Consider the following 13,331-nt stretch of genomic DNA (forward strand, 5'->3'; position numbering starts at 1 on the left):
TATACTGTAATTTTTGCTGTGGATGACAGCATTAGTTAACAATTGTTTTTAGCAATACTTTATGGACACAGTATATATACATGCAATTTATGTTTTGTTTTATATTGCACAGTTTAGTGTTATATACACTTCACTTCCAACATACACAAATATACCATATTTACAAGAACAGTATACTATTCCAAACACTGAATAGAAATACAAAAACAATTCAAATATGCATGACAGAGTAGCATCGTATACTAACTTAAAAAATAATCTGTTCCAAACTGTACAAAACATTGTAAAACTCTTTAAGGAGAACAACAGAGTGCAGTTCTTAAAAAGATCACAAAAACAAATATTACATCCTAAAAACCTTTACATTAAAACATATGGAAGTTTCATATGATACAAGTAAGATGCTTCTAAATGATCGTTCTAGTTAAATTTTTTTAAGCACCCTTTAGATCAGGAATCATCACTTTTTGATCTCCAAGATTTGTAGCTCACAAATGCATTTGCTGCATAACAAAGCACAACCAAGAAGGCAAATACCTAAAAAAAAACAAAATGAGAAAATGATTATAAAATTTGCATTCATCGTGTTCATTAGAAACTGTGTAAGGAAACAATCAGGTATTTAGCAATCTCTCTCTGGAAAAAATTACACACTTATTATTATTTTTATATTGTTGTGAAGACTTGCTTATAACTGTAACCTAAACACCAAGTCAGGATTTTCCTGATCCTAACCCAAATCATAAGCCTCACCTTTGTTAGGTTTTAACCCTTTTACCCCACAAAAACATGCATATTTTACACGCATATCATATCTTACATCCAATACTGTGAAAGGAGGACGCTTTATGGTAAATGTGTCCTTAAAGTCACAAGTCAGTCAATGTAGCTTGTGCTAAACAAATCAGAGAAGAGGGAGCGATGCTCCTCTTACCGTGGAAGCAATCCAGCTGATGTAGTAATAGCGCCCCCTAGTGGCATGAGTCACAGAAGCAGCATTAATCACTGCAGCAGTCACGTAAAGAACAGCAGCACTGCTGTTGAAGCACAAACCCTGTGAAAAGAATCTCAGGTAATTTTTGCCCTTCTGGATTTGATTTGAGCCTTCATGACTCAAAGGATGATGCTGATTTTGCTGTACTTACAGTTTGTTTTATAGGTTGTTCATATTGTGTTATACAGTATATCTGTTCTCTACCGATGTTGCAACATATTTACAAATATGTCAAAAAAAAATCTGCATGTTTCACATACATGATTTACATTAATGTTGCTGAACCATGTAGTGACTTTTTTTGTAAATAATGTGGTCTAAAGTATCCCCAGCTCGATGTCTCTATGGTGACTGCAGTGGTACTAAAATCATACTTCATTTGCCATCTCTGTAGACTGCTTAATATAGTTCATTCTTTTTAATGAATCTTTTATAGGTTTCTTACAGGGCTATTTTTACTCTTGCATTTATAATCTCAGGGACATTTTCCCCAAGCTCACATTAATTTCTGATGTTGTCCACTACTACACATATAGTAGGTCAGCTTGCATGAACACCATCTTCAAATTCATTTCCTGGCCTATAATTCCACAAGTGGCTCTTAGGATTTGAGTTGAATCTACTCACAAGCACTGTCCAGGGAATCTGTGGTATCTTGGTGTGCGCTGTGGTCAGATAGAGTAGGAAGAGACAGACAGTCAGCACCCAGCAGACCACAGATACAAACATCACCCAGCCCAGTGCTGGTACATGCAAATACTCTGTCCCAGCCAGAAGAGTCCACACCAGCAACCCACACACCTGAGGACACAATGAAGACCTTTGCCATAGAGTAATGTTGTTCATATATCACATAAAAATGTAATGCATGAAAAATGAGACTGGTCATTACATGACAAGTACATCATACAAAAAGGCTGATGTTTATTTTGAACTTCATGGGCTAACTTTCCCAGAACACAGAGCTTAGATGAGTAGTTTCCAAACCTGTTCGCGGAGACCACCTTGCTCTTCATAGTTTAGTGTTTAGTGCTAATTTAAAAGCCTTTCCTGGGTTCAGGTGGGTGTTTTAGAACATACAGAACACTAAAATGTACAGGACATCAGTGCATAAAATGACAAGCCCAGCTTCTGTTCATGTGGCATTTATTGCTGTAAACTGTATAAATTCTAAGTTCTGACTAATAGGTTCCTGTCTTCACCCATACACACCCAGCCTTCCATCCTGTTACAAGAAACAAAGAATTCCTTACTGAAAGCTTGGTATCACAGGAAAAGTTTTTTTGGAGTCGGCAGATATGACTAGCTGGAGATTAAACACTGAGTCAATGCTTGGATGAGATTCAGAATGGATTGTGGAAGGAAAGCAAACAATAAGGGAGAGAGGAAGAGTCTGTTTGCCAAGCAGTTTTAGTTTGTCCACTTCCTCTGCTCTGTGGAATCTGGCTGTCCCTCCTTTTCATTAAATCCAAGTTTGAAATTCCTGATATCGGCTGAACGAAATAGATTAACCAATAGTAGACAGCCTGGCTGCAAAATGCTTACATGGCCACATTAATGCTCACAACTCATTTCATTACTGTCTCTATAGCACATAAACAGAACATCTGTATGTTCTCTATATAGCATAAAGAACACATCTCTGCTAGTTTCAGGCTTTGCTAGTAGTAAAAAAGCAGGAACATGATTTCAGTTATTCTACTTCTAGTTAGAACCTATTTATGCCACTTACCTATACAATATATAATGTTAGTTTATTTTGGTTTTATGCTACACTTTATTATTAATATTACTACTATAGTTATCATTACCATTACAGTTATTACAAAGACATAAGGACAAAGTCAATCATGTATCACGTGACAGGTCCAGTAGCCCATAGGCTTTAGTTAACCTCTCTACTTACACAGCCTCATTACTCAGTTAATTCAGTTTATTATGTAAGTGTTTTATTGTTAACTGTAAACCATAGTTTTCTTGGTTTCTATACAGTTTCTACTCTCTCTGTAAAACACTACATTTTTAGAGAACGTAGGCTACTCACTGTTTCTGCAAACATAAGCATGCCTGGCAGAGAGCACACAAATTTCTTGTCATAAGCCAGTGTAGAGTGGGACAGGCTTCCATTGTCCAAACTCGACCTTTTACTCGTCCTATTCGTTCTGTCCTCTGTGCTGGCCTCCGGGTCTTCCTCCATCCTGACCGAGACACACTGGTCCTTTCTGAGTCAGAAATGTTACACTAGTGATTATGTCTGTGAGTAGAAGTTGGCCTTTTTACAGACTGAAGGAGTAGCGCCCCCTATCTCCAACTTGTGTTTGTACACATTGATACGCATCCAACATTTCCTCTAAAATGAAAGCGAACTTGTCTCCTTTTTGTTGCAGTAACAGCCTCGACTTTTCTGTAAAGGCTTTACTCTAGATGTTGGAACACTGCTGACTGCGTGATTGTATTCAGCCACAAGAACATTAGTGATGTCAGGTGGTGTTGTTCTGCATTACATAGTGACGTCAGGTTCTGCATGGAGCTCCATTATTAGAGAATGCAGTTCCACTGTTCAACAGCCCAAAGCTGGGGAGCTTTATACCCATCTAGCCGACACTTGGCATTAATTATGGTGACCTTTGGCTCATGTGTGGCTGCTCCAGAGTGTCTCATTCTACTGGCAATGGTTTTCTATAAAGAGTGTACAAACAGTGCACAAAAAGTCTGTGTCAACATTTAGGCACAATAAGGTAGCTGAATTCACTAATAGAAAGCTTGTCTGGACTTTCAGTAATGTGTTATAGTGTGAAATCACCATAAACGTTCCAACAAACCCATAATAAAGGCTTTAAAGACGTTTATCCTGTGTCGTGGTAGATGCAGATTAACCCAGTCAAAAGTGCCATTTAGTAAACCACATTATAAGACTGAATGATAATCATGGAGTGGAAAATATCAGGGTTGTCTACTTGGTGCCTTGTAAAGCTTTTCTCAACCTCCAACATTCTTTCACCTGCAATAAAATGAAATCACCACAAGGGGGCAGCAAGTCCATCTGATCAATGTAGAAACTCTGACCAGAGTGCAGCATGCTGGACCACAAACAAGCCTCCTTATTAACACTAGTCATATATGTTATAGTCATATTACACAAATATGTGCTTTACATATCCAGCTATCACAAAAGACGAGAACATGGACAAAAATAAAGTTTACATATGAGGTATTGTGTTATGTATTGAATTTGTTGTGAATGTGTTCTTTGTTCCCAATAAAAACAATAATAGTACAATAATGTTGCCTGTCTTTTCTCTTTGTTCTTGATTTTGTGTCACTGTCTCTCTCAGCAGCAAGCACAGCTAAGGCAGAAACATTTTTATTTGGTTTGTCAAAAAATCAAACCTAATCAAGAAAACAGCAAGCTGCATCTCATCAAATGATGCTGACACCATGGTGAGACAGAATTAAGTTTTGTACCATAAATCAAAAGGAGATTTAATGTGTTTCAGCAATATTCACACTCTCATCTGACACAATATGATAACCATCAGGCCTGTGTCATATAGTGTTACTGCGATATGAAAGCACTGACACATGAAATCAATGTGAGCACTGAGATATGAAATTGACAATACTGTGGTATTATTCTTTACAGATCACCACATTAGAACATTCCAAACTCTAACACTAGCCTAACAATGAAATTATTTATTATATTTTATTTTATTTTGCTCTTATTTATTAGAGAAAAAGGTCTATTATGGCTCAACTGTAATACTTATTCTTCACTCAAATGTACATTGTATTTCTGTGCACACCTTTCATATTTCACTGTGACACAAATGTGTGTAACCATCTGCAATAATAACAGTTTTCTGCTACAAATTTCACTTAATACTATACAGGCACTTTTATTTCTGTCCAGTCCTAATAACCTCACCTGTTGGTGTGTGCACCCTTTTTTCCCTTTGGATAGCTTTCACCTGTAGGCTGACTTGCCAACAGTGCACTATCTTTCCCCTTTCTATTCTTAAAACGTTTCGTTTCACTTTGTAGCTCTGATTATTTATTTATGGGTAAACAAACCAGAAAAGTGCCATAAATGTGCTTTACTCAGTTCACTAGCTCTACACAGCCATTTACATTATAATGCAAAGACACAGAGAGTCAGACAGCGTTGGTATGAGGCAGCTATCGAATACATTTTTGGTTTCCCTTTGACCGGTCAGATTGGCATGAGACTGGCACGTCCAGTATTAGTTCAGAAATAAAACTGTGCAAAGTGCAAACTTATCAGCAGAAACCAATGCCTGAAATTAAGATCATGGATTTATGGCAGTGTTCATTTGCAGTATTGAAATAATAACATAATTTTTAACAACAATAATAGCATTTCAATGTAAAATGTTTAAATATGCGAGGACACACTCTGACACAAACTCTCATATAGCCTCACTAAGCATGTTATATTCCATACTCTGTATTTTAAAACTTTAACCTTCTATATCTCCAAATTTCAATCTCATCTTCTGATTGTGGTTGCCACTTCTAACTGTGAGCTGCAGAATAAGACGTTCATATCACATTGTCCTTCATGGGCCCCACTGGTCCCGGTGCCCACTGCTTATTAATAACAATTCACAGTGGTGGCCATGTACTCATTTGTAAAGGCTTTTAATGAATGCATCATTGCAGAGACTGTAATTAAGTCATCTGGTATGGACACATGCTGTGGCACCAGTGTACAGACACAGAGACACTGCACTTTGCACGCTCTACAATATATATATATATATATATATACATATATATATATATATATATATATATAATATAATGCATAAAATGAATGCTGTAGATTAAACCAATATTAGGCCACTTCTAAATACTGCAGATTAACATTTGAGAAACTCCCTTCAGGAGGTGTATCCGAAACTGGTTAATTCTTACTATACTAATTACTAATAAAATACTCATAACTGTGCTTTTGGCTTCTGTATGGTTATGACCATCCAATCAGGGAAAAAATACACATATTCTTATTAAGAACTGTTTGGTCACTTCTACAGCAAGTCCTGTTATAAAACAAAGCAAGTATCTACTGGAGCAATCTCACTTACCGAGTCATAAGGTCATATGGTCAAAGTCACATACTGCTTCCTTTTTGTAGTTTAATTGTAGCTTATGGCAAAGTGAAAACATACAGTAATTGTGGAGATCATTAGTTGCCCTTGCTCACAAAGAAAATGAGATTATATTTAATGAATCATTTTACATATATTATTATTTTAAAAATATTTAAATTGGTTAAACTTAAATGTTTAAACAAGAATGTTAAAACATTATTACAGACAAAATATAGTAGAACATTGTGCATACAAACCATACAATTTCCATACTGTATATACAATGTTACTATGAACAAAAAATAGCTAATGAGTGAAGACACTAGTAGAGGCTTATAATTCTCATTTCTGAAGCTCTACAGGACAGTCTTCCTCACCCTGCAAAATAGAGATATTACAGCCGATGTTATCGTTCGCTCTAGGGGAGTACGCTAATAAACAACCTTGCTAAAGCTGAGATTAATACTAAGATTATAGAGAAGACGGTCAATGGATTTGCATGACTTTCAGGAGTGCCTGCAGCCTTTACTGGTAGGATTAGTTTATATTCCCCATATTTACTGTAGTCAATACGAAGCCCTGCTGTGGAAACCATGCCCCCTTTTCTCTGTAATCATGGACGAGCCTTCATAGCCTCTCTGTCTTTAAAAGCTCTATTCTGCCCGAATGATCTTAAGCCCAATAGAGACACACCTGGTTGGAATTTCCCATGTGCTCCGACACTCGGCTAGACTTTCTGCTGACAGAGAATTATTACTTTCATGATAACAATTGAACAACATTTGAAATCGTAAACAATATTTATATACATTATAGGATTTTGGAACATGAAATGGAAAAAAATTATGTACTTATGTAAATATGTAAATTGATCATGTGGAACAGCAGCAGAACACTTTTCGGTGTTATATAGAACTATTTATTTAAAAATAACCATTTAATGTTCTTTAAAGAACCATCTATAAGAGATTGTCCATCATACAGTAGAGTTTAACTACACAAAGAGCTATTATAGCATTCAAATGGTTCTATATATAACCACAGCCTTTACTACAGCACTTCAAGAAACACCTTTTTGTGATATTTAGAAACTTTGAGCTTTTAAATGCTATATTTCCAAATAATGTTTACCAGTTTAATAATTATCTCACCTGTAATTACAATGCTTTGAAACGCGTTTAAAAATAAAGGTTGCATAGAAGAACCACTTTTGCTTCTCAAAAGAGCCTTTCAGTTGATACCTTTTGTAAACAAAATATGTTTGAAGAACCTTCTTAAAGAGCCTCTACAAAATGTAAAGACCAATAGGTTCATCCTCTAACGGCACATCAGTTTTTTCTTTACTTTTTTTTTATTTTCTTTACTCACAAAATCAAACATTTAAGAAAAGGGTGAAACTCTCAATAATATAAAGGTTAAATGAAGGCAGGTGAAGGTACTGTAAGTTTTGCTGACTGAATTTTAGTTTCCCTTAACATAATGACTACCCCAATAACTGGTCGTTCTCCACCAGAGTTTTAGCTTGGAATGCTTCTTTTTGCACTTTTCAACCATGGAAATGTTAATTATGGCACAACAAAGTCCTCTGAGCATAATTGAAAAAGGAAATGAAACTAGCTAAATTATCTTTTCTTTATCATGAATGAGGGATGAGGGGTCTTTCATAGTCTCCAGAGCATGCAGGGTTGGATTTGAAGGGGGATGGAGGGAGAGAGTCCACATTAAGACGTCCTCATCTCTGATGAATCTCTGGCTGCCTTTTATTTCCTCTGCTCTTCTTCCAGGCTCCAGCGGGCTGGTAAGCCGCTACGAGAATCATTGAAAGGGTGAAAGAAGAGCCAACACCGAGGGGATTAATTATTTCGGTGTCTAGGACCGAGTTGGATTTTCCGAGCCACTCTGAGACACAGGCAAATCCTCTCACCTCTGTATGAGAGAAACATACATGCAAACATTTCAATCAGCTTCAGCAGAGGAGCAGAGGACTATGGGAAAAAAACTGAATTGGGAAAAGGTGGATCAGCCTGTCTGTATTAACTCTAAATACGGGAGAAGTCAATCAATGCCAGTGTTTATGTATGGAGCAAAGAGGAGAGAAATCCATTTTCACCACAAACTGACCAGAGAGAGGACACACAGGACCAGAATACAGGCCAAAATCCAGTCAAAACGGCTTTAACTGTACGCAGAATGTACAAAAAGAATATGAGACAAACTATTAACTAAGAAGTGGAAGACTTTGCATGAGCTTCTTGGTCTCCTGTTGTACTATGGGAAATTTTGTAGCAATGTTGCCACATAGAATAGAATAGAATAGAATAGAATAGAATAGAATAGAATAGAATGGAATGGAATAGAATAGAAGCACATATTGTTACTCTAACAAAATCTTGCAGAAATAATTACTTTACCAGGAAAGAAAAAGACGTAATTTAAAGAGCCCACATTACAAGAAAAACATTTTAAAAAATACAATAATATTCACCAATATTGAAAAATTAATATTTCAAGAGTTCAGAATGTACCACTCTCCACCCACAGCACATACAGTCCACGAATGGAAGTTAAACTGAAAAATCAGACAGTTCTGAATAAAATGTTTTTGCAATGTCACATTTATCCTCCTATTAAGCCTAAAGTAGGTAAGTCTCACCCATTCACATCAAAGTTATAAGGAGTGTTTCAGCCCACACAACACATAGCAGCCAATCACAATAGTGAACATTTACATATATCAGTCACAGAATAAAAATATCCTTAATGGTCATGTTGAAATGCATTAGGACTGTTTTCAGTACAAAGAAACACAAAAGGTGGATCTCAGTGAAGAAAATAAAACTCAAGAAACAAGTTGGACCCTTTTTATGTCCATTAATGTAAGGAGATCCTATTTCTATACTAAATATTTAGACAATAGAAAGAGCAGCTGGTTTTCAAATGGTATAAAAATTATATCAAATGGAGTTACAAGGTTTTGACATGTTCTAAGCAGTTCAGGCTTCTCCAGAAGGTAGTTGTAGCTGAACAAGTTGTATATACACAGTGTGTGTGTGTGTGTGTGTGTGTGTGTGTGTGTGTGTGTGTGTGTGCGCGCACTGAAGCATGTGTGATGTTGCTGTGAGTGTGAAGGTCCACTATGGGAGGCCATTTCACAGTGCTAATGTATGTCTCAAACCTCAGTATGAGCCACAGTGCCTCAGGGAATCCATGTCATTCATCTCCCACATATCCCACTGATACTGAGAGCCAATCAAGCTGCCATAAGACCACCATACTGTGTAACATCATAGGCCTAATGGAAACAAAGTCCTTCCCACAACAAACACTAGTTGTACACAACAGTTCTCATCATATGCAAAAGCCTGATTCATGGTTTAAACTAGCATTAATGTTACTTACTGAAATGATTGTTTGCTTTTTAGTGGCGGTTTCAACAAGAGGTTTTGATGTACTAAAGCAAGCTTTTATAGCAGTTAAATGGTTTGATTGATTTGGGTTATGAATGTTAATGAATCTCTTTTTTTAGCACAGGAGCAGGACAGCCAAAGCAAGCTCAGGTAAACATTGTGAGCTGGTTTTCTAAGACAAAGAAACCTGAAATCAACATAGACTTTTTCTACTTAGTTCATGTGCCTGGCCATTTAAACACAATTCATCACATCAGACTATTAAAGAGACAACATTTTATAACACTTTATTTTAAGGGACACATTTTTGAGCTGCATATTGGGGTTCTGCTCTGTATGATCAGTATTAGGACATAATCGGAGGTCTGTGATTTTAAAATAACTAATAAATGCATTATTAGTTACAACAGCACACTATAACCACATTACTAGGACTGTGTAATGCAAATTATTGAGCATGAAATATAATATGAGCTAAATATTTTATTCCTAAGGTTCTATGTACTCACATGACTTTTATAAAATGTATCAGTTAAGAGTTGATAAGATTAATATGTCAGTAATACTTTAAGATATGTTCCATGTTCTTTCAGGGACCTCTAATTAGATGTTAGAAACTGCTTACCAAGTCAATTTGCATCACAAATTCAACATTTATTCACTGTATGTCAGTTGCCAAAAAGATTGACTACACTAAAATGTCAGTTTATGTTACATGTAAAACTGCACTTTAGAATCTGTAATACATCTTGACATTTTAGTAACTATTAAACTATTATTAGCTATTAAGTAATACACTGCAATAAAACAATAAACATGACACTTCCTATAACCTACGGGATTCAAATATGACCAATTTACAAGATTCAAATATACAGTACTAAAGTTTGATGATCATGCTCAACAATTTGCATAGCATGGTCTTTACAAAATGTTTATTGTTATTATCATAACTAATAATGCAGTTATTTTTTACAAAACAGACCTCCAATTATGCACTAATACAGATACATACAGATACATAATGAGTAAAGATGAATACATAGTGAATAAAAATGTATAAGTGTTTACTTTGGGAATTATAGAAAAAGAACATTAACCCCAATAAGTGATATCCCAAATTTTGTTTTCCTGTAATCTTCCATCAAAATGTAAATACTTTTAGATCACTGTGCACCAGTGGACAGGGAAAAATAATATTAACCATTGATATCATGTTTCACTTCAACCTATCTTCAAGCAACAATACTCAGCAAGCTCAGAGGCGCTCCCTGACAACATGATACAGAAACAAAATTGTTGTCATTTCAGATTCATACTAACTTCAAATCTTTGACTAAAGCATGTTGTCACGTCTTATTTAAAAATAAGAACAAATTAACAGCAGGACTAGGTCAACCTCCAATATGACCCAGTGCTAGCTAAGCTTAATCCATGTCCAGAAGACCAGCCCACTATGAATGATACAAACGCATCAGATTGACAAATCTAAAGCTCCACCAAAGATGTAGAGTGAGGATGATGTTTTTATTTTATTGCATGCATTATGATGTTACAATAATTGTTAAATGAAGAAGGTTTCTGTCATTTTAATGCAGGCAAGCAGTTGGTGTGGCTTTCTGTGTGCAAGCATTGTTGTGTGTAATGTGTGTGAAAGCAGTGATTGCTGCATGTGTGTGTGCGTGTTTATGTGTGTTGACACCGCCCTCTGCCCAGCCCCTGCCCTGCTGCGAATTCAGAGCCCAAATCTGTTCTCCTAAATGCCTCCCTGCTGCCAGAACACCACACACACGTACACACACACACACACACACACATGCACTCACTTTTCGCCCTCATCCACAGTGAGTTGTCAGCTAACCCAGATGTCGCCTCATAATTGGCTGATGTGGGCGCCCAGAAAGGCAAAGACATTATTACACACTCTTGCTCACTCCTCACACACACAGACACACACACACACTTCCCCACCAACCTTACCAAGACACCACTGCACCCCACCCCATATCCCAGCATGCCTCATTCCACCCCCACAGCTTACACCAACCCTCCAACACAAGCACATAGCCAATTATTTAGAGGTGTACGTGCACCTATCACAAATGTTGGAAACGCATAAGTGAACGACAAGGCTTAAAAAAAAAAACTGTAGTACAAGGATGAAAACAGCCCAACGAATGAGGCGTGAATGAACAGACAAAGATGGCGGATGGTGAAGGTGGTTAAGAGGCAGGATTGAAGGTTGGGTTTGTGACTGCGTTAGTGGATTACTCTCTGACACAGCCGATATGTCAGAGCATATCTAATCAGCATTCCTGAAACTGAGCCGGGCTGAGAGAATAGATCCCAGCCTTACTGCTGCGGCCCCCCTGCTGTGCTACCTGTCAAAGCTAATATTTCCCCTCCAGCTGCCCACAACAACATCGCACTTCTCTCTTCTCATATATTACTTATCGCCATTCCCCAACCAGCCTTGCTTATGTGAATTTCAAGCACATATGTAACATCTCAGCATGTGCTTCCTTGTGAGAATAAGTAAAAATAACATGACAAATGAAAAAAAATATCGATGTCCTAAATTATGTTGTTTTGATGGAATAAATAAGGCGGCATCAGTGCTAGACTCATTAAAAAATGCTAAAAAGTTCAGCAGTAACCTTGGAACAAAGTAAGAGAATTAGCAAGTGGTAGTCTACAGTGCATTCAGTGACAAAATGAAAAGAACAAATCTGAAAACAACTGAATTTATATACATACATATGGTGGACAACTGCCCCCCACCCTCCTGACTTCCCAAAAAATACACAAATAAATAAATAATACGAGTTCCAGAGAGTGGTGGCTATATTTCATGTTGTTTTGGCAGGAGATTTCTATCACTTGCTGGGGATATATTCCCTCCATGTTATGCAGTGAAAAAATCATTTGCATTTTTTTTCTGCGAGTGTGAAGTATCAAAGGCGGGCCCCTGCTGAGCGGCGAATAGACAGAGCTGGCAGAGGCATGAATTTTTCAGCAGCTATCGCCCTCCCTTTCTCTCCCTTTCTCTCTTTTCCTGTCGGTTCAGTCGATACGCTGCCTGGTCGAGGGGCTGAGGCTGCATGAGAACTAGCCGAGCTGCATCTCCACAATTCCAGCAGCTTCTCTAACTGGCACCTGAATTAGAAAAATGATAAATAAATCTTGTGAGCATTTGTCAATTCCTCACAGTGATTATCCTTGGCAGCAGATGCTCCATATCTGGAAATCTCTTACATTTCTTCTTCAACGCTGCCTCTGGAGAGACTTAGTGTGTATGTTTTGTGTGGCGGTGCGCTGTGTTCTCTGATTAGCTGCGTTCCCTACCAATAATTCATATTAATTAGGCTCAGCTTTACCAGGGGAAAAGAAAATAACTTATAAACACAGTGATAATAAGCTGTTTTGAGTGTTGCATAGTAAGATGGTTTTTTGAAAGTTCTAAATAAGGCTTTATATGATCATGCTAAAGGCACAGTCAGTATAGATACTTGAGTACAAGCACACACCTGGATTAGGCTGTAAAAAACAGTTAAGATGGTTCAAGCTGAACCATTAACATTAGAAAATTTGCAGCATGTATAAAAAGCAATGAAAATGAATAATAGCAACAACATTACACATTATCTTATTATTGTAACACACTGACGATATTATCTTGCAATAATTCAAGCTATTAAGAAATAAATGTGAAGGGAAGGCAAGTATGCTTTAATCTCATACATCTGCCATGAAGCTGTACCTCATGGACTGAAAAGTCCTTATAGAATAGTAAAGCAGGTGTCCTATAAATATTTA

The 13,331-nt window shown here is 37.0% G+C and overlaps 1 protein-coding gene and 1 long non-coding RNA gene across 2 annotated transcripts in view; both read right to left on the reverse strand.

Annotated features, from left to right (window-relative positions):
• Window positions 1-77: 77 nt before the first annotated feature.
• On the reverse strand, window positions 78-3,589 carry cmtm8b (CKLF-like MARVEL transmembrane domain containing 8b). Its single transcript, XM_017700425.2, has 4 exons — window positions 3,039-3,589; window positions 1,622-1,795; window positions 935-1,054; window positions 78-537 (listed from the first exon to the last, which is right to left on the reverse strand). The coding sequence occupies exons 1-4, from the start codon at window positions 3,189-3,191 to the stop codon at window positions 451-453; spliced, it is 534 nt and encodes a 177-aa protein (XP_017555914.1). The 5' UTR covers window positions 3,192-3,589; the 3' UTR covers window positions 78-450.
• A 2,705-nt stretch (window positions 3,590-6,294) lies between these two features.
• Window positions 6,295-13,331, reverse strand: part of LOC108428929 — a 29,898-nt gene continuing 22,861 nt past the window's right edge. Inside the window, exon 3 of the long non-coding RNA XR_001857966.2 lies at window positions 6,295-8,034. This is a non-coding gene — a long non-coding RNA (uncharacterized LOC108428929). The remainder of the gene's footprint in view (window positions 8,035-13,331) is intronic.

This window comes from Pygocentrus nattereri, chromosome 3 (assembly GCF_015220715.1).
Source record: "Pygocentrus nattereri isolate fPygNat1 chromosome 3, fPygNat1.pri, whole genome shotgun sequence".
Classification (NCBI taxonomy): domain Eukaryota; kingdom Metazoa; phylum Chordata; class Actinopteri; order Characiformes; family Serrasalmidae; genus Pygocentrus; species Pygocentrus nattereri.